A 22,362-nucleotide genomic window follows, 5' to 3' on the forward strand; every position below is an offset into this window, starting at 1 on the left:
TGAGTGAGTGCTGTGATGATGACAGGTTGGGGATGTAGATTAAAGAGAGATTTTCCATTAATCTGCAGAGCTGCCCAGCTTGTATTTCTGGTTGTACACAGACTCCTCCACTGCACAGGCACAATTTTATATAATTTTATGACAGATGAGTTTGAGGAACTGTCTGGACTAAAAAGGAAAAAAGAAAAAAAGTTATTTGGATGGGAAGGAGGCATTTTTTCAGATGAACTAGTTGCCACAGGATGCTTCACTGGGGAGTTGGTGGTGGCCATGGATAAGGACTGACTAAGCCAGCACTGCAGCAGAGAAGAAGATGAGTAAAGAAAATGCCTAGCTGGTGTTCAGAGGTTTCAGGCTGATTTCATTTCATTTGCTTATGTTTGATGCTCCTTTGGAATTGATTTAGAGATAAAGTGTGTTTCACCAATAGATAATTGGTTTTAGTTATTGAGGGGATTTTAAGTAAAGAAAAGCTATTTAACAGAGCTGTTGCAGTAAAATATTACTGGGAGAGTGCAAAGAGGGAAATGGACACTTGCTAAAATGTATTTGGAAAACTTTTAAACATTTTTGAGGTATTTTTGTTTAAGTGAAATATTTCAGGATTATTTATAGTCTTTGAGTTCTTAATGTACAATGTGTATAAATACCTGATGGGAGGGAGCAAAGCAGAGACCAATAGACTCTTCTCAGTAGTGCCCACCAACAGGACAGAAGGCAACGGACACAAACTTAAACACATAAAATTGCATCTGAATGCAAGAAAACACTTTTCCACTGTGAGGGTGACCAAGCACTGGAACAGGTTGCTCAGAGACTTTGTGGAAACTCCACCTGAAGAATCAAAACCCAACTGGACACACCTGGGAAACCTGTTATAGCTGACCCTGCTTGAGCAGTTGGGTTGGACTAGTTGATCTCAAGATGTGACTTCCAACCTAACCCATTCTGTCAAAATATTTAAAAGTTATTTAGTCTTATTGAGGAAATGGATTTATGCAGCTGAAGTGTAAATACAGTGTTATACAGAGAGAGTCTAATGTAAGTAGTAAGAACAGTATATGAGATATGTTTAGTATTAACTATATACTAAGAAAAATATTTTGTAATTTCCCAGTGCCTAACATGTCAGGCTGCTTTTAAGTCAACCAAGAAATATTGATGATCATAAAGTCATTGAGATTAGAAAAGACCTTCAAGATCATCTGGTCCAACCATCACCCTACTACCAATATCACCCGCTATGATGATACCATATCCTTAACTATATCCTGAAATTAATCCTTAATTTAATAAATCCTTAAATTAATAAAATCAACACATTAGGGAAGATGGATGATGCTGGACCAATATAAGAAGTAGTGAATATTTTTTTTTACTCAGGAGGTTTATTAATCCTTTTAAAAGTTATGCAAAAGTCACTGTTGTTATAGGTTTGAGTAGCTAAGGAAGCAGAATTGCTAGTATTCTATATTTACTTCTCTAATAGCTACAGCCTGGATGTCTCATTTCCCTCATTAATTTATTCTGTATGCTTTCTGCAATGTTCCTTTTGTATAATTGCATTTTATTTTACAAGGATATCTCAAAAACAAAACATTTAAGAAGATAACTTTTTAGTTTGTACAGTTTTGCAAACTGAACCTAACTACAATAGAAGGATGCACATAACATCTCAAAAATGATGAAGGCAAACAGATCAACTATCCACAAAGGATATGTCAAAACATGATCCACAAGGATACTTATTCTGTCCTATTGCCCATATCAAGTGAGTCTTTTCTATTGGTTACCTTGAGAGTGAACTTCCCATCCTTCTTGAAGACTCTTGAAAGCCCTTCTTCCCTTCTCCCATCTGCCTTTTCTTCAGGAAAGAAAGTTAAAAAAAAAAAAAAAAAAAAAAAAAAACAGGAATTCAATGCCTCAGCAGAGGATTCAGTGTTTAAATTTGAACAATAAAGTTGAAAGAGCTGAGTCAATTTTTAGGCCTGTAGAAGGAAACTAAAACTAAAATACTCTCTGTTGATGCTGTCAGAGGCAAGAGGCTGTTTTCTGAATACAAATAGTACTTAATCAAAATATGTTCAGTAGCATATGAAGTTCTTCTATAAAACTTAAAAAACATGAGTGAAAAATACAAAATTTGTTCCATTTACATTTAGGAGAAAAAATAGCTGTTTCCATTCACTGACAGAGGGTTATTGGTGTAATAGTGTTCTCACATGAGACAAAAGGATTTGGGGATTTCTGTGCTTTGTATGTCTTTTGTAGACTACTTCCACCTGCATTCTCACATGGTGAAATAAAAAAAAGCACCCAATAGTTTTTTAGAATGAGGCCAGCATATTTTTTTTACTTCAAATCTGCTAACATCTTCCTGTTACACAGAAAAAGATATCGCAACCAAAGAGCATTTGCAGTTTTTTTTTTCTTTCTGGAGCCTGTTTATATAAAGTGAATTTTCTCAGATTTGTTTGAGAAAAAGATTTGTCCCTTTCATAAAATCCAGATAATTGAAAACGTATGTAAAATTGCAATGAAACAAGTAAAGTAATAATACATAAGCCTATTCAAAGGTCTGTGAAGGGTCTTTTCTTTCTTTTGAAGTATACAAGAAATTGCAGTAGCAGCTGACATTATTAGTATTTATCTGGAGCTATGACAATTAGAAAGGAGAAGCAAAACTGGGGGTTTTGAAGTTTCCAGTGCTAACTGCTAACTAGGCTACTCTGCCTGTTACCATCAAATCAATTCTTTTCTGTGGTAGGAAAATATAGTTACTTTTAAGCTCTGTTTGCGATTGCTGTATTGCTATGGACAGGTTAATTTTCCCAGTTTTGAGTAGCTGTCCATGCAGATATGTCCCCAGATTATATCCAGAGGAGCTAATGAGTTCTTGCGATTTATAGGTTATTATCAAATCCTGCAATCTATCATTCATCATTCTACGAACACCTTCTTAAAGCCAGTTAATCCACAGTATAAAAAAATACTCCAAAATAATTGTAAGACTTTTCCCCTCTCTATTGAGTGACAGTGTTAAAACAAAAAACAACATGAACTGAGAATTAATTCCACAGTCAGACTGATAGATGTTGTTTCGTTCATAGAGGTCATCATAGGCTTGTAAATTAAATAGCCTGATTTATAATGTACTTCATTTTGTTAGCATTTGACATCATCTTTTCTAAATGCTTTAGTTCTGAGGAATAAAATCAACAGAGCATGTTTAAGACTTGTTCTTGCTATATCTGGAAAAGATTATTTTTATGTGATTTTAAAAATCTTTAAGAGGTGTTCTAATCAGAAAATGTGTTGTATAGTAGATAAGGCACTATATTTTGTAGTATAGCCATATGCAAATTATATGTAAACATTCTTTTCCATTAATTATTGTAGAATTGAACAACTCTACCAAGTCTTTTTTCCCTGCGGAATATTTGAAGTTACAAGAAAGTTTTCAAAAATCAAATTCTGCTAAATGGCCTCTACCAAGCTGCAAGAAAGCTTTCAGAGTATTTGAAGGTAAGAAAATCACTTATGTATATTTTTGACAAGAGTAATTTTCAGATTTAATTATCTGTATTTATTGAAATTTTTCCTAAACTTTATTCTGTCTTGAGTACTCGAGAACACTAGTCTCTAGCTAGTCCATGTCATAGGATATCAGAGGTGGATGATTATTGGAGTAAAAGAGAGTAAAATTCTCCTTGTATGATTCATACACAGTGCTCTGAATGTAAACATAAACTGCAAATTGTAAAAAGGCAGTTTATGTGTATACCTTTTTATTTATACTTAAATCTTTAATTTTGTGCACATTATCAGGATAATTCTATGTAGTTTACTGTTTAGAAAAAAATAAAAATAAAAATAAAAAATATGTGTCTGAAAAGCTGAAGAAAGAAAATGACCAGATAAAAAGTTCGCAGTTCTGAATCTTGTCAATAAAGACTGCCCCCCCCCCCCAAAAAAAAAAAATCAGAATCAGCCTTTTATGGATAAAGTCATATAAAAGTTGGAAAAATATTGTATATATTATTCTGTATTGCTTGCTTTATACATATGAAATGCAGTAAAGGGTTTTTTTTTTTTAGCTTTCCTTTATTTTCTGTTTATTATAGCAAGAAAGCTTAGTTCTCTTCTTGATAATTTATGACTTAGGTGTTTCTATGGCTATTAACTGATTATTAACTGAAACACATTTAAGTTAGAGCACAGAAATGTGGGATTCACTGTTTACTCAGGTTTCACTGTTTTCAAGCTAATGGCCTTTTTTCACTAAGCCCCCTCCCTCTATGTTTACTTACATAGCAGTTTTCTGTAGTCCTGCATCTTGATAACATGTATTTTTCCTGTTTATAAAAACAATATAGATTGTTTCTACAAGTACATGGAAAAAAAAATAAAACAGAACATTTTTTTATATTCCTTTTATAAGTCTACTCAGGCCTTTCCATGGGTCAAATTTGATACATCCTTCAATTATAAAACTGTGTCACACATGGTGGTGATTTGATGCTGAAAATAATAAATATTCCTAGCTATCAAAAATTATCAGACTTGAGAAGTTTGAGGACTGGCAGATCATCTTTGATATTATTTAGAAATTGAAGTTTCTGGCATAAAAAAACAAAAGCCAATGATTGCTTTCTCTAATGGCAGTTAAAATAGTTTGGATGTTCATATTGAACTTATTGCTTTATTGTAGTATTCCCTTATATATGTGATGTAGTTGATACATGTGCCATAACATCATATGAATTATGTCTTTCATATTTGTGAAAAGCTACTGTGTTGAGCTTTTTACAAAATAAAAATAATTTAAAATAAAAGGAAAATCTGGAGAGGTCATACAGCTTAAATGTGGTACTATCTGCATATAAGGCATTTTGTTCCAAAGAGGTAATTTAGAGTGCTTGGAATCAGGTGTCTCCAAATGACAGCCTAGAAATCCCACACACTGAACAGGAATACAATTAGATCTAGTTAATAGGAAACCCAAATCACATAACTTTCTGAAACTTTATCTTTGCCTTCTTAAATACAATTGTCACAACCACATCTTTCCTCTGACTTATTTGAATAAAAGCTACTGGAAGGTTTGTGTTAGTTCAAAAAGCAAGTGTCTAATACTTTCTCACTGGATAGCCTTTTTGGTCTTGCATCTAAATTTTACTTGGCACCATCTAAAGCTCCATATTTGGTATTGTTAACTTCGCTTGTGGTCCCTGCCTCAGGAGGCTCCTGGGGACTTTACAGCCTTAGAAGGCTGAGCATACTGGGAGCAAAAGCCTGCTGAGACCATAATAGATGCCATTTTAACTGGAAACCCTAACATCACTGAGAGCAGTAGGGAAAAAGAGATTACTTAGATTAATTTTTGCTTCATTAAGAAAGTGACAGCGTAGTAAGACATGAGAGTTGAAGGCAAAAAATACTACACAGAAAGAACAGAGCTGAAAGGGTAGGTGACATGAGTGGAGTGACTGGAGAGAAAAGAACATGATTACAGTGTTTAGAAAGAGATGAAAATACGTAATTTTCAAATGTGAAGATAACTGCTTCTTTATAACATATTCTTTCATTGTAAAAAAAAAAAAAAAAAACTGACCGTATCAGAAATGCATATCCACTTTTATCTGGTTCATATCCAGCAGGTGTAGCAGTCACTAAGAATCTGATAGCTATTTTCAGATTTCATATGATTCAAGTTTTCCACATGAAAAAAGCATTTCCAGAATATTTTTTTAACATTCTGTGCATAAAAATGGTAGATATTGAACATGCAAACCACTCATTAGAGGTGTGAGACCTGGTAAAATTAGAACTCAGAATTAGATTGGATGCAAGCAGAGAAAGATGGTTGTTGAAAAGCTTAGATTATATAGAAGATTTGTCAGACTTTCTGAATATAGTAGGAATGCTGGATAAAATCAAGCACCTTAATTTCTTTCCAAACTGATTCTCCAAGACAGATTTTCTAATCAATACATTAGTCTTCTCTCTTATGAAAATTGCCACAAGGAGTGTAATATTTTCTTCTAATTAAAAAAAAAAAAAATCTAGAGCTTCTGAGTTTTTATAAAGAAAATAAGAAACCACAGCACAGTAGCACTTCTTTGCTTTCAGTTGATGAAAATTAATTCAGAATAGTTTATCCTTTTTTTTTTCTTTTCCCCAGTTAAAATCAGTAGCAGAATGCCCATTTGCTTCATAAATGTTACATTGCCATTGCTTTTCATTGCTCTGTTTGGTCAAGGATACATTAATGATAAAACAGACATGCTATTCAACAATGAAAGCCAATCTTCTTTTACCTTTCAGATACTTAATATATGTGACAGTTAACAAGTTAATTTAAAGTCTGCCTGTAAAATGTCTTTTATTTTTTATGAAAGAAACAAAGATGTTCCATTACTTATTGCTTTGAATATTGGTAACATTAAAAATGCAGTTGCACAATAAAAATAACATCTGAAAATAATAATTTCCTTAAATAGTTTTTAAAATACATGGTGTATTTTGGATAGGATAGTTAGGTAGCAAATATGCCTCGCTGGAGTTTGTTTTCTAACACTTAGGGTTTAATAACATCATGAGTTCAGCCTTTGGCAGGCAATGCCAAACCAGAGTTTCACTCTATAAACTAAACTTAGTAAATCTCCAAAAGTAATTTGATTCCAGAAGTGTGAATTAAAAAATAAGCGAGAAAGTTCATTTAAATTGAGGATATGATAATACAACGTAGGGAATTTGCTGTAGCCAAGAGCAGGAATATCAAAATCAGACTGAGACAGTTAGGGCATGGGGCCTAAAAGGGTTATTTCAAAAGCTTTGGCATATAACTGAGATAGAAATACATTAGTGACACCAGAGAAATAGGATATAATCAAGACAGTGATGTTAATGTTGAAAAATGGTGCAAGCTGCCTGATTAGAGAAAAATGTTTTTGATAAGCCTGAAGATGAACACACATGGTGTTCAGAATGAGAGATGGAAATTACAAAACCACTGAAGTTACAGCCCTTGATGACTATTTCAAGATACAGGTTTTGCCAAGGTAATAGGAAATTCCTTCTAAGTGTTCTTGTGCTAAGATTTTTATTTAAATTATAATCATTAAATTGGAAAGCCAATTTAGAAATATTTTTTGAATGTTTAATCTAGAAAATATTCCCCCAGTGTTGCGTAGAGTGAAATCTGTGCTATCTCTTACTAGTCTCATCTGTTCAGTAACATAATAAAAGCTATTGGCTTCTGCATCAAGCAGGGGTTGCAAGACACAACAGTGTCTTCAGCTCCTTCTGATACCAATGGAAATTCCTACTGCCACAGCAGGTCACATCTACCATGTCCTCTTACATAATCATTCTCTAAAGAAAAGGGCACTCAATTTCCTATGTAGTTTACAAAAAATAGAAATATTGCGAAATATTTTAATAATACCTATTTGTAGATTTTTTTTATCTCTATCTTTAAAACTGTGCACTGGAGTACAACACTTTAAAAGCTACTTTCTTGATTCAAGGTTCTTACTGTGATTTCAGTTAGATGATAAAGGAAGGATGTTAAACAGCTGTAAAAATGTATGTCCATCAAATTATATCAGCTAGGTTTTAAATTCATCATATTTCTTGGTTTGAAGTGAAGAAGAAAAAATTGATACTGTTTTTCAAGTTACTGATTCTGTGATATCTACAGAGAATAGAAACAAAAGAGATGTTATTAAAAATAGAAGGTGCAGCATTTATTTTAGCCAGAAATAATAATGTTGGAGTATAAGTGTCTTAGAATAATCCTTATATTACTATTCAGACTTTCATAAACTATTTGCCTTTGCTGCTGAAGTACAGAAAGGAGAGGACAGGACAGGACAGAACAGGAAATTATATTCTGTTTTTAAGAAATGATCACACATCCATTCTCATTTTGATGGCTTTCAACATGCTGACATTCTAGACTTCAGTAGTCTCTGTAGAGTTATTCTGGTCTGATAGCACAGCTTACACAATCCTTTGTTCCTCTTAACCGTAGAAGCTATTTTTCCCCCAGTCCTACTACTGTGTCCTTCCTTAATGTACTGTTTTCTTTCTGTTAATTTCCTTCTTCCTCATTTCTTGAAGTTGTTTGTTCCTTTGTCATACTACTCAAGACTGCAGCTGTGGGACCATGCAATGCTTCCTGACCAGAAGGCTTGCCTTTTTTAGCCAGGATCCATCAGATTCTTCAGTATAGCTTGTGGAATCACAGAAGGCCAATTTGCATACATGCATTTCTCACCAGAGGAATTTACAATGTACAGTCTTCACAGCAAGTGAATTTTCTGTCTTAACGAGACACATGTTACTGGGAACTGTTGTCTTTGAGCCTCTGCTATGCCTAGAGTAAACCAAGACAGAAAACACAGGATCCAAGCATTGCTGGTTGAGGGTGTCTTAGTGCATTAAAGAGAATCAAACTCTAAGTCATCTATATGTGTCACCAGTTACTTGTTTACCTATACAGAAAAACTAGTTTACCTATACAAAAAACTAGTACTTCCAAGTTTGGCTAGGGTGGTTTAACCAGCATTATGTACTATTCTCAATTGTCTTTAAAGGACAAATATTAAATATTTATGTAAACTTATTTGATAAATACATGAAATCATTTTATGATGCCTAAATTAAAATTGTAACTGAAGATCCCATTTTCAGCAAATTATAAGATATCTCATAAGAATAGGTGTACTGGAATAGACTAAAGGTCTATCCTCCTATTATTGTTCCTCTGGCTAGGTTAAACAATGAGGAATTGATGAATGGTGATGAAAGAGTATTAGAACAGGGCAAGCATATTGCTATACTTTCCAGGTATATTCTCTCAGCATCCATGGACCTGTGGTTCGATGATCTCTGTGGGCAAATGTGGTATCTTTGAGTTTACTTGACTTTACTGTATTATTCTTCTAAGAATCTGACATTATTTAAACATACTCTGTAAGTTTACACACTTTTTATGTGGCAACCTGGAACAGTAAGTTCCATTGTCTGATTACAAGTCTATAAGATTATAAGTCTAAAGATTTCCTTGACTTTGAATATGCCATATGATAATTTTATTTAATGTTCTCTAGTTCTTTTATTATGAGACAGTGAATAATAGCAGCCCATTCACTTCTGCCATGTCTCTCATGATTTTAATTAACTCTATTGCCTTCCCTCTTAGTCATCTCTTGTTCTGACTGAAGAACCCTAGTCTATTTACATACCTTCTGACTTCTTTATTTCTCTTCTCTCTACCTTTCCATTTTATTACTTTCTTTTGTGATGAAAGGAGAAGAACGCAAACATTGCTGAAGATAACTCAGTATCATGACAACCTTATGCAACTGCTTGCAGTTGGCTTTCATTTATTATCCTGAGTATTTTAATACTGTAAGCAAATTTGAACACCTCCATTTCTAGTTGCAAATAAGCTGGATAGTGCAAACTGTGTGACAGCTGTTCTAGGATCAGACTGTGAATGTTCCTCCAGAGAGAAAACTGAATAATTTATTTCTATCCTTTACTGGTTATCCTTTAACCATCTACTGACGGCTGAGAGAACTTTCCCTCTTACTCTAAACACAGTTTTTTGTTTTGATTTTTTTTTCAAACATCTTCAGAAAAAATCTTCCTCATTGTTTGACCTATGTCAGAGAAACAATAATAGGAGGATAGACCTTTAGTCTATTCCAGTACACCTATTCTTATGAGATATCTTATAATTTGCTGAAAATGGGATCTTCAGTTACAATTTTAATTTAGGCATCATAAAATGATTTCATGTATTTATCAAATAAGTTTACATAAATATTTAATATTTGTCCTTTAAAGACAATTGAGAACAGTACATAATCCTGGTTAAACTACCCTAGCCAAACTTGGAACTACCAGTTTTTTGCAGTGGTACTCTTTCATCACAGAGCCTGTTTAGAGCATAATTTATTTCATGGGCTTACTTTTCATGCCTTGCATAGGAGTCTGCCAAGACCAGTTCAGTTTATGACTGGCCTCTGTGAACAAGTACAAGCAAAGATGCCTTCTGTCTTCATCACCAACAGGAATTAGCAAGTATCTTTATGTGCATTTTACTGGAAGTGGAGAGTGATCCTGGCCAGCTTTGCCTAGTAGAATGATAAAAAATAGTTACGACTGAACAATGACCAGTAAAATTTATTTTCTTCATAATTAGCTGTGAACTAATTATGTTTAGTAGTGGTTATGTCAAACATGCTTCCCAACTATACTCCCCTAGTTCAGTTAGCACTAAAATGTACTGCATAATAGAGCAGTTTGTAATGACGTAGCTCCTAAAGAGTCTAAGATCTGCTGGTGTAAACACATCTTGAAAGTTATGTTTGCTCACTGTTCAGAGCTTTGATTTTAATACCACACAGAAATCCCATTTACTTTAAGAATAAAGAATTTGTGGCTGACAAAAAGTTGTAGAGAATGGCTTCACAAAATGTTTTGGGTTGGAAGGGACCCTGAAGGATCATGTGGTCCAAATCCGTGCCATGGGCAGGGACAACTCACACTAGACCAGGTTGCTCAAAGCCCCATCCAGCCTGACTTTGAACACTTCTAGGGATGGGGCATCCACAGCTTCTCAGGGCAACCTGTTCCATTCAGTTATCAGAGAACAAAGTAGTATGAACATGTACCTTTTTCTGCTACCTAACATGACCTTGATTTCTTTTTCATGCCTCTCTAACAGTGGAACAGACAGTTCCACTCTGTTCAAAAATTTGGACATGAATATGAGTTCAGATGGATCCTAGAGCACTTGTTGAAAGAAACAGAAAGCTGTTAAGATTTCTTGAGGAATTTGGTATTTGCATAGCATAACTATATGAAGTGAAACAAAATATTTTTGGATAGGCAGAGTTTTGTAGATCCCTAAAAGTGAAAACAAAAGTTGAGATTTGAATTTGTTGAAGGTACAAAAGAGGAAACACAAAAATAATCAAGGTGGAGTGAGAATAATAAGAAAAAAAAAAGTGATAATATTTAGATTAGATCAGAGCTGGGATAAGGAGCTTCTCCAAGGAGCAAGAGATGATCAAACAGCAGAGTAAAGTCGGGATATCTCAGAGACTTTTGGTGAGTCTGGGTAGATAAGGTTGTAGAATGGATAAGGATGATAGAGTAGATAGGGATGGTAGATACTTTTTCTGAGTAGATAAGGATAGGTATTTGAAATGGCATCAGAAAAAGTCAGAGATAACTATCATTGCACATTTAGTGAAGGATTAAAGGAAGAATTTTTCAACAGTTCATAAAGAGTTTATCTGTTTTAAATTTAAATAGTTTCTTTCTTGATAATCTTTTAGGTAACTTCTCTTTGTGAAAATTTATTTTTAATCTTCCAGTGAATAAATATGGTGGCTTTTCAGACAGCTAGTTCTTTAAAACCTTGGCCAGCTTTCTAAAAAATGGTTAAGTAATGCCAGTATCAGAAAACTTTCAGTTCCAGAAAACTATGCCAGCTTTCTCAAGATATGGTCTTGTGTTGTGTATTTTTCCTTCTCTGTAAAAATTAGTATTTCTTTTGTTTGCTCAAATGAGAATTAGGAATCTTCTGAATTGACATTGGCTATAGAACTGAATATAAATCTGCTTGAAGACAATGGCATGGCTCCAAGATAGGTCATTCACCAGTTTGTCTGAAGGAATTACGGGAGGCATGCTGCCAGACAGCTAGATTTGCAAACATAAACTAAAGGCTTTGCATAAATATACGCTTTGTCTTAAAGCAGGGTTTGGTGAGGCTCCAGAATGCCTACACTCTATGTTGCCTCTGGCCTTTGCTGTCAGATCAACCCTGTCTTTAAACAAGTAGAGCCAATTCATTATCTTGTTATAAGAAAGTATTTGCATTACTGTTACCTCATTGTCTTCCAATAAAATTGGCTTAAAACATTGAAGCCTTAAGCACTGAAAAGCCTGTGGACAGTGGTATATAACAAAATTTTTCAAAGTTTATATTAAATGATCTTTAGTATTATATCTAATGAGGAAGGAGGGGTGAAACTAGCAGAAGGTGATGTCATTACAGCAACATGATGTAAAAGGTTGAAGAGTTTTATAATAATTTAGCAAGAGTTGATTATATCTGAAATATAGTATTTTATCAGTTGGGGAGATGACAAAAGTGGCCAAAAAAAAAAAAAACGGAAAAAAAAAAACAACAAACAAAAAAACCTTGCAATATGATTTTTGGAGCTGTTCAGTGATAAGAAAGTAGGAGCAATGCAAAAAAGTGCCAACAATGAACAGCGTTTGAGACTGTGAAGAGACAGGGGAAGAGAAATGAACAACAGATACAAGGGAATTTATAAGAAAATTTATATTGAGTCAGAATATTCTGAATTTTTTAAAATAAATTTCTCATGTTGTTTATTGATACATATGCTCAGAAAATTAAATGTTACAAATTGCTGTTTGACATTCCCTGTTTTGGGTTGTCTGCACTGTCATGGCAAGAAGAGAGGTTGTCCACAAGTTAAACTCACTGTTAAGATACAGTTTGTCTACACAAAAATGAAAAAAAAAAAAAAAAAGGATTAAGAATACCCATCTTAAGGGTAAATATATAAAAATTATGGTGACTATCATATGTATGTTAAAATTACACATATAAGCTTACTTTGAAAATGTGCCCTTTAAAATTAAAGGAAGATGTTGGTTTGGGTCCAGAATATATGTAAACTGTGTATTTAGATCCATAACAATATCTCACAGAGACAGCGTACACCCTCATTTCTTGGTATTGGTTACAAAGACTGCATGGATTGCAGTCAGAAGTACCAGGATGGTGAAAGGAAAGGAAGTTAAAGAAGCCAATGATTCATTTTACAGAGCTCGGTTGCACCTTGAAAAACAAGGACATACATTTCAATTACTGCATATTACTTTTATTGCAATGCCCTTAATTGAATTTTGAAATAAAGTGTTTTTAAAGTAGGAGGGTGGGTTTTGTTGTAAATCATTTTTAAAAGCTGTTGTATGTATGATGTCCTCCTACCTGTTTGATACTTAGTCTGTTATGGTTTAGGGGAAGGAAAAAAAAGCAAGTAAATAAAGCATTTATTGACTTAAAAAAAAAATCTGCTTGCAGACTGGCTATCAAAAATTTTTTCACAACTCACACAGTCAAATGACTGTGGAGTGTGAGATCAATTGCCACTGTTTTAGTATGCATCCCAGCACTTAGACTAGCCAATTAGCTTGTATTTGTGAGTATTGGTAATTACTGAACAATCACAGATGTCTGGACAGAGACAGACTATGTTTTCAAAGATCATTCTGCCCTCCCACAATCTTCTTGCTTCTTGATTCATTTACTTCCAGGGAAATAAACACCCCAAGATAGACAATGCAAGTTATTCTAGCTTTGGTTTTAGGAAGGTGACTGGGCACAGTAGTTGTTGAATATTTTACATAAATTTGGTAAATAGAATAAATTAAAAAATTAACAAAAATCTTAGTTAGGCATAATACTCAATGTGAAAATGTGTTTGCTTTCATTTAATGTGGCTTTATGGATTTTCTTATTAGTTTTTAGAGCTTTTTCTTGTTTTACTTTCCAATAACTTGATTATTTGATTAGATATACCAGCTTGCTTTATGGTTTGTGTTTTAATTGGTAAGAGCTGAATTCTTTATCTATAAAATAGTAAGAGGTAACTGTCTTCATGATTTTTAATTTGGTTCAGAATATTTGTGTTCATTTATGACACAGGCACTATATTTATATATTTCAACTCAAATTAATGGTATGAAGAGTAGCTATGCAAAAAACTTAAATTGTAAATAATATCCACCAAATTCCAATAAGCCTTCTTTTAATGGAAAAAATATATATATATATATCCTCTCCTATTCCTATCCAGAGTAAGATCTCTTTGTGATGTGTAAATATTTGTAATTTTTGATTGAATGAAACTTACACTATTTCAAACCAGAAAAATTCTCCAAATGAGATATTTCTTCCTTTCTGTCCAAAAGGCCTGAGAGGTGTTACCCTCAGTGATTAACAATAAATGGTCCAAAGAAATGCTGAATTCAAGCAGGGCTTCTGAGAATTAATATGCAGTATAAAAGCTTAGAGCCTAGGTTTATCTAGAGCCTAATTTATCTAGATTACATATATCTGTATAAAAAGTCAGAGAATAGCTTAAAAAAAAAAAGAATAAATTATCATATTTTGAATTTTGAAAAAAAAATTTGAGAGGTGTAGCAGCATGAAATACTCATAAGAAATGTAATGCTACAAGAACTTCTATAAATTATTTTGTTTATTTTTTCTTCTAAGTGCTAAGTAATGTCTGGTTCATTTGTGTATATTCTTTTTTCAGATCCATGTAGGATTTATAAAGTTTTAAGAGAGTACAAAGGATTCTTAGATAGCAGTGTCAGTAGTTACACTGGTAACTGATCAGCAAGAAGACTATTTGACTGGAGATTGATTCTGTAGGACAACAGTTTATATAAACTTCTTGCTCCAACAGATCATTTTGGGATTTCTGCACAATTTTGTCTGTACATGGTGTTCTTTTTCTTATACTAAATGACTTATGAAAGTCACAAGAAAAAAAAAAAATCTAGTTACAACAGTGGAGAGATAACAGTGGTTCCTAACTACTCAGACTTATAAAAAGGAGTGTTCACTATACAATGAAATCTTATGTCCCTTGTGAAAGGCCACAGCTTTTTCAGACTTTCACAGTAATTGGTTCTTTTCCATACCCTTGGCAGACAAGATTTTGGACATCTTGAAAAGTAGTTACTGTATACTGCCTGCTAAATTGCCTGTATGCTGCTGATTTGTTTGTGTACGGAAGAACTGTGCATCACATGCAAAGTGGGTTCAATAAATCAGCTTTTATGGATGTGCAAATAACTGCTTACACACAATTTATCTGTCTAGGACTGTCACAGATTTCAGCATTTAAACCAAAAGCTCTATAAAAGCCCTACGGCGAGTAAGACAGACATCATAGTGAATATAAAAATGGTTTCAGATAAGGATTATGTCCAGCTTAAGTACAGCTTATTTCCAGGTTTTTTAAAGCCCAGATGCTAGCAGAAAGCAGGACCTGGTTTTTCAGGATGGAACAGGATTAATTCAGGATGTTTAGGCCATTATAAAATTTCAGTCACACATAGGCATAAGGTGCGGCAGCCAGTGAGAGCCCACAGGTGAAATTAGAAGGGCAAGAGCAGTGAAGTATTAAAAGAGAGCAAAGGAAAAGTGAGAGGAAGGTAGGAGTAAGATGGGGATGAGTTTGGGGAAGATGATTTGACTTAGCAGTGAAAAAGGCCTTGAAGCAGGATGGTAGAAATTTTAGTGTAGGAAATCAAAAGTTCCAGTGTGCATCCTGGGGCACAAGGAGTTTGGAATTCAAGGGCTTTCTGTAGAAAAGAATGATATTTTGACCTCTGAGACAACAGGTGTGCAGAGCTGAAATATCGCAGGCAGGAAGGTATGGAAGTTCAAGCTTTTCATGCAGGAAAAGCTAAAACTCTGGATCTGAGAAGTATGATGATTGTGGTGAGTGACCTTGGTTTGGAGAAGGAACTAAATGTTGTGTTGAGTTTGACTGACTTAGAGCCTGAGAGATGAGATTGGGAGTCAGTGGGACACACTTGCGGGCATTTACACAGGATGACTGCCATCTTCTCATAAACCTCTCTAGCAATACATGCTCTTTTCTTTATTGGAAATACAGAACTCATTGCTAATTTTAAGTAGTAAGTCTTACAATTTAGCTATTATACTAGCTATAACCAGAATATGAAACCACATCATATGCATATGGGAGAAGGCTGGTATGAATGTAAGAAGTTTGGGATGATACCTCATCTGTGAAAGCAGATAAAAATACTGTATCCTTAAAAAAAAAAAAGTACAGGGCTAACACTGAGAAATTTCATGTGGGAAACGGTGAAGCAGAAGCAGATGCTTCATGAAATAAAGTCCTCTTTCAGGCAGAGCACACAGAAAGGAAAACAAACCAAGACAGAAGATGAAAAATATGCTATAGAAGAATATATCAAACTGCACTGGATGGTTGGAATCCCACAGCAGTTTGTTCAGGACATTCATCGGTGACTTTGAAAATGAATACAGAGTGAATTGATAAAGTTTACTTGTGATACAAAATTGTGTAGTTCACCGATGAAGTAAATAGGAACTTGACGTCTAAAAGTTCTCTCTATCAGTGACTTCGAAGAGGCAGCAGAATGCCCTGTCTTCAGGTCTGCAGATGACAGTAAATTGACGGACCATTTGACAGATTCAAAGGCAGGGCTGCCATTCAGAGAGACTTAGATGGGCTGAAGGAATGGGCTGAAAGGAACCTTGCGAAATTCAACAACAAATGCACTGTCCTTCACCTGCGAGGGAGAAGGCCCTGGCAGTGAGACAGGCTGGGTACTCACTGAGGAGCTGCACTCTGGAAAGGGCCCGGTCGTCGTGTCGGAGAGCAAGCTGAGCACCAGCTGGCAGTGTGCCCTGGCAGCAAAGAAGCCCAACAGTAATCTGAGCTGTATAAACAGGAGCATAGCCAATAGATGAGGGAAGTTGTTATCCCCCGCTATTCAGCAGGCCACACCTACAATACTGCAATTTTGGTGCCCCCAGTTGGGCAAAAAACCTTCTTTGGAAGGAAGTTGATAAATTAGAGCAGGCTTAGCAGAGGGACACCAAGTTGTTCAGGGGGCTGGAGCAACCTGGTCTGCAAGGAGAGGCTGCAGGAACTGGGGTTGTTTAGTTTGGAAAAGGGAGGGCTTTCAGGGGTATGTCAAGGCAACACTGCCATACCTTTAAGAAGGCCACCATGAGGAGAGAGCCACTTCTTCAGAGTGCTGCCTGACGGATGAGGACATGAGAGGTTCAGACTGCAATTAAGACAAATGTTTTCACTACGAGGACATTTGAGTGGTGGAGCAGCTGCCCGCAGAGGCTATGCAGTCTCTTGAGCTGTAAATAAAGTATTGCCTTTTGAGAGATCTGGTTAATGTTGTGGTTAGTTTTCTGAAAATATTCAATGCATAGCCATAGTCAGAAAGCAAATAGGAATTATTACATTCATAACCAAATGGAAAACAGGGTGTTGTTACCTAGATTTGTGGTGATCCCACATCTCTAATTTTGGATATAATTTTGAATTCCATTATCCTGAAGGATAATGCAGAGTGAGGCATAATACAGAAAGAATGCACTGAATTTTGAAAGCTTTTTCCACGCAGAGGAAGTCTTAAACTTTTTCATTTGGAAAAGATATTACAGAAAATGTTCAAGAGGTCTCTAAAATTATGAATGGCATAAAGATGTTTTAGGAGAGATTGTTCACTGTCTCAGAAGTGTTCTTACATTTGCAATTAAATCAGCCATAATAGATAGGGCAAAACAGTTGTCACTGAGGACCATACGTCTACATTTGCATTTTAGGGAAGAGAGGAATTGCTTACTTCTGATCCCATGGAATGAATGCCCATTAGTGGTTGGAGCACATTACCAGTGCATATCAGAGCTCCTGGAGCTCATCTTCTGGTTTAGTTTCACCCAAAGTGAAATCAATTTATTTGCTCTGAGATTACTCTGCTAAGGGACAAAAAGTGCAGTAAGTGGGGTCAATGTGAGATCTGATTGAAAAGTACTCATATGCTTTCAGGCATTTCAGGAAAGAAAGTCCTGTCAATAATATTTTAATGCATTGTTCTGAGCACAACTTCTGAAGTACTGGAGCCCTAAGCTGCTGGTTTCTGCAAGGATGCACAGGGGAAGGTGTCAATCCATTCTTGCCTTTTTTCTTAGCCTATCAGATCTGTCTGTTTGCTGCTGGTCATATTAGAAGTAGGAGACTGGGTTAAAATGACTTTGGTATTTGATACATTTGTTCTCAGGTAATTTAATCTTACATGAGCACTTACAAGATAAAAGGTTAATGTAACTTGCAGGTTATAAATGCACACTTTCAAAGTAAATTTTTCCTTCTCACATCTTACCTTCTTCAGTCATAGCAAATTGAGTTCTGCCAACTTATAAAACCAAGAGGATATTTTAAACTGTTTGCAGTCTTATTTTGAGCTAGTATCTCAACAAGAGGCTGTAAAAACTTCGTCAGTGACACATGCAACAGATGTGCCTGTTCATGCTCTGGTGAAAATCCTTTTTGATATGCACGCTTTCATTATAAAAGTGTGATGTGCACACAACGTTGTTTTTGTTATCCAGCAACAGGTTTCCACTAGCAGTCTGTCAAACTCTGGACACTGTGCATGCATATGCATGTAATTTGACTGGACATTCTTGTTCAGGATATAGCAACACAGGCATGCACAAAAAATTAAGGAAGGTATATGTTTTAATAAATATATGCCTATGTAGAAATGATTTAGGGAATGTAATTGCCAAATAAGGTAGAGTTTGCTTTTTAAAAAAGAAGAAAATATGTTAGGAGTGTTTTGGATCTCTATCAGCTCTTCTGCTTCCTTATTCAACCCCATACTACATGTTGCTTTACAGTTTATAAGGAACTTTACAGCTCTCAGTTTTTATCTGCAGATGGCTAGAATGAGATGCAGAGGCAGCATATTTCAACTCTAGCTGGAGAGAGAGACATCTGAAGGTAATTTTCATGTCACAACTTACTGAAGACAGTAGTCACAGTATGGATCATCATGTCTGCAGTAAACTTTGTGCATGATCATATAGGGTTTCTAAATTTGACCTGCTTCAGTACTGTAGCTTTTTTTGTAATATAATTCAGGATAAAGAAAGTTCTTGTCCTTTGTTAGCCTCTGTTAAGTTCAAGAATTCAGTTTTCAGAAGAGTTGTACTATTTACATTTTCACCTGAAGTTTAATCAATTAACAGATGGTAAATAGATTTAAAATCTATCCATATAACCAGCTGTCAACGTTCAATAGCTTTACTCACACTTATGGAAACCACAGAGATTACACATCTTGTACACTAAGCAGCTACTGACTGTATACATATCTTTAATAGAGCACCAGCAGTTTTTCTGTGGCTTTCTATAGCAATAGCAATTAGAGAATAGTTAGTTTCCTATACTGAAACTGCTGTTCTTGAATGTAGAATAATTACATTACAAAGTCTAATCCATGATAAACGCAGTGCATATTTGCTTAAGGTGAATTGCACAGACATACAAATCAAGGATAATGTTTGTTTAAATCCTCTAGAAGGTGAGGAATATCTCGTCAAAACTAATGCAGCTACATGTTTACATAATTCCCCTGATTAGGAGATGTTCCCAAACTGTTGATCCAAAAACAGCCTCCAGCATTTTGTGTTATCTTTACAGTAAGTATAAAAATAAATAAAAAGAAATCACGGGTAGCAGTCTTGACTAAGACCCTCCAGAGAGGATAGTATACACTAAAATTGATGTGTAAAAGGGAAAGTGAATGATACAGCACTAGTGTTAAAATCTAAAGTCATTTGCAAATTAAATTTAAAAAAAATAGAACAACACAAATCCACATTTGTATTTTACAATAATGTTCAACGAGTGTTAGAAAAGAAGTTAAGGAAAACTGAAATCAAGACAGTTTTTTTAATGAGTATTTTTCAAGTGAATTACATCTTGATAGATAATTAAAGAAGACTCACATGTTTCAGAATTCAATTACTGAATTACTAATATTATTTTTAATTAATCAAAGATATTATTTCAAATTAACATAATTTGAAATTAACATAATCTACATCATAACGTTAAAAAACAAGGAATTTTATAACATTGTTCTGGTTTAACCTGGTAGACAACTAAGTACCACACAGCCATCCACTTACTCCCCCCAGCCAACAGCCCCAGTTTTATTCTTCATCATGATGCCATATGGTATAGGACATCCTTTTGGCCAGCTCCTTGTGCACCCCCAGCCTCCTCCCTGGCAAGGTAGTATGAGAAACAGAAAAGTCCTTAACTTTTCAGCACTGCTTCGCAACCACTGGAGCATTGGTGTATCAGCATTATTCTCATCCTAAATCCAAAACAGCACCATACCAGCCACTAGGAAGAAAATTAACTCAATTCCATCTGAACCCAGGACAATACCCACCCCTTATTCCATACCATCTATGTAATGCCCTCATGCCCAGGTCTCATGTTTTGTAATACGTCCCAATTAATCACCACCACCCTCCTGTCCTTTGATATATACTCACAGATATCATTCCCTTAGTCTGGGAATATGGGCTATCCCTCTAAAATGTCTCCTGAGTACACTTAGTCCATGACTTTGGGATCTGTCTGTCATAACAGTCCTTCAGGGCAGGAGGGGTGGTGTTTGGTGATGGATTGTTGCATGCTGAGGCCAGCTCTGGTTTCATTGCCGCTGCACTTAAGCAGTCCTAGCGCCACTGCACTTTGCTTGGTTCCATCAACATTCATTTTTCACTAATCTGGGTGACTCTTACAGTAATACCATTGATGTGATGATACTAACCATAGCAGTGATGACATAGAGCATTATGTAGCAATTAATATTACAGAATCACAGAATCACAGAATTCAAATCATTGGCTATTCTCACCCAATGTCAAATCCCCATGAGGTATTATACATTGGAGTTCCCCATCCTTCCACATTACCCACCAAGTGCGCCAAGGTCCTTGAGCAAAAGCAATCCCACAGATGGTGTTACCTTTGTCCAAGGCAGGAATAACCCAAGTGGTCTTCCCCAGCATGTTCTTGATGTGCACGACAGGGAATTTATTCCCTTCTACAAGGTGATCACTAAGAGTTTTGATTGGGCAGGGCCAGCTCTATTGCCAGATACCCTATTGTTCACTAACCAACATCTGTTTAGAGGAGAAGAGTTTGGGCAGCTCAACAAAGACCTGTCATAATGATTGAGAGCAACCTGAAAACAGAACAAGTCAAGCAGGAGCTGCCTTGCCTCCTTGTCTTTCACAGGCGGGCCAGTTCTTCAGCCTTCACAACTCATATCCCAGACTCTTTTCTGTGCCACAGGCTGATGTCTCACACAGATTGTTAAAGGCTTCTTTAAACTCATGAGCAGCTTATCTTGGGGTATGCACGTAATACATTTAAATAGTATTTCTCTTACTACATAGGGAAGTCAGGAGGAATGGAAAGAAATGACCATTTGACAGGGCCCTGCAATGAAGATGTTCTTGGAGTATCACGGAGGCTGTGAAATACTGGGAGGTCTCTAACTCAGCTGCTTAGATTTCATCACACATCTCCAAAGTGACAGAGAGAAATTGAGAGTTTTCATGGAGACATGCAACAAAGATGATCAAACATGGAAAAGTCCTTTGGAGAAAAGTTGCAGTGATTGACATTGTAGACGAAGTAATGAAACTTGCAAAATGGATGGGCCACCATGTCTTGCCTTTTTTTTTTTTTTTTTTTTTTTCTTTTTAATATATTTTTAGTAAAGTTCAAAAAAGTTCAAAGATATTAGGAAAAAAGCTTTAAATGATGAAATACATTTTCTGCTCAACTAGCATTTTCTGCTCATCCAGCCCTTGATTCTTCAGAGCTTTGACATTAAGAGCTTTACTGAATTCAAACTATGATTGCAGCTTTGCATATTTGAAAGTGTGGTACAAGTAACCTTTTTAAAACCTTTTTAAAAACCAAGAGTAACTACACAGAAATCCTGTTTGAGCACACAGCAAGCCTTTTGTTTTGGGGATAAAAATCAACTTCAAAATAGATTTTTTCAGATTAGATCAGATTGTTGTGTAAGTGTTGAACAGAGGTTTCTTTACACCTTTCTGTGTCACTTGTTATTTGTTACAAAGAGAAGCTGGATGGAGTATACCACTGGTCTGGTGTGGTATACCAGTCCCTGTGTTTTTTCATTGTGGATGTCCTCTCTGCTTTAGTTCTGCCAGTACAGTTATCATAATTGCTTACAAAAATAGTGTAGGTTACAAAGAAAGTTATACATGACTTAGCAGTTTAATCTAACTCAAAAACATGAAATCAAATGACTTACTTACTTAAAATTTTATTATTAGGAATTTGGTTTCCTAGTGGCATGCTGGATGCTGATCTTTTGTGGATTCCTTAGCATAGGTTGGTCTCACAACAGAAAAGTTTAAAATTAGAAGTGTGTGTGTCTAGATTTATTAAGTATATTGAGTTTTGTGTTTTCACACGGGGATTTTAATTGTACTTGAAAAGCTGTGTTTGTATCTGCGTCTATACATTTACTAGGGGCACAAACAGAAATGTAAAAACTCAGTTTCTTGTACACATCATAGAGAGACATAGTATTAAAGCAAGCAGGATTTCTTTGAAGAGTGTTTTGAAAATTAAT

At 35.3% G+C, this 22,362-nt stretch overlaps 1 protein-coding gene across 3 annotated transcripts in view; it reads left to right on the top strand.

The window, feature by feature from the left end:
* RNF180 (ring finger protein 180) overlaps positions 1-22,362 on the top strand; it is an 83,994-nt gene that overhangs the window by 57,722 nt on the left and 3,910 nt on the right. For all 3 annotated transcript variants that reach the window (XR_013943288.1, XM_080573258.1, XM_080573257.1), the window contains one exon: positions 3,400-3,525. Coding sequence is in view for 2 of the 3 variants with exons in the window: in XM_080573258.1 (XP_080429384.1) it covers positions 3,400-3,525 (126 nt within the window). In the remaining variant the exon portion in view is untranslated. Of the gene's footprint in view, positions 1-3,399; positions 3,526-22,362 lie in introns of those variants that run through there.

The sequence above is a fragment of the Anser brachyrhynchus genome, assembly GCF_964034855.1.
Source record: "Anser brachyrhynchus genome assembly, chromosome: Z".
In the NCBI taxonomy this organism is placed as follows: Eukaryota; Metazoa; Chordata; class Aves; order Anseriformes; family Anatidae; genus Anser; species Anser brachyrhynchus.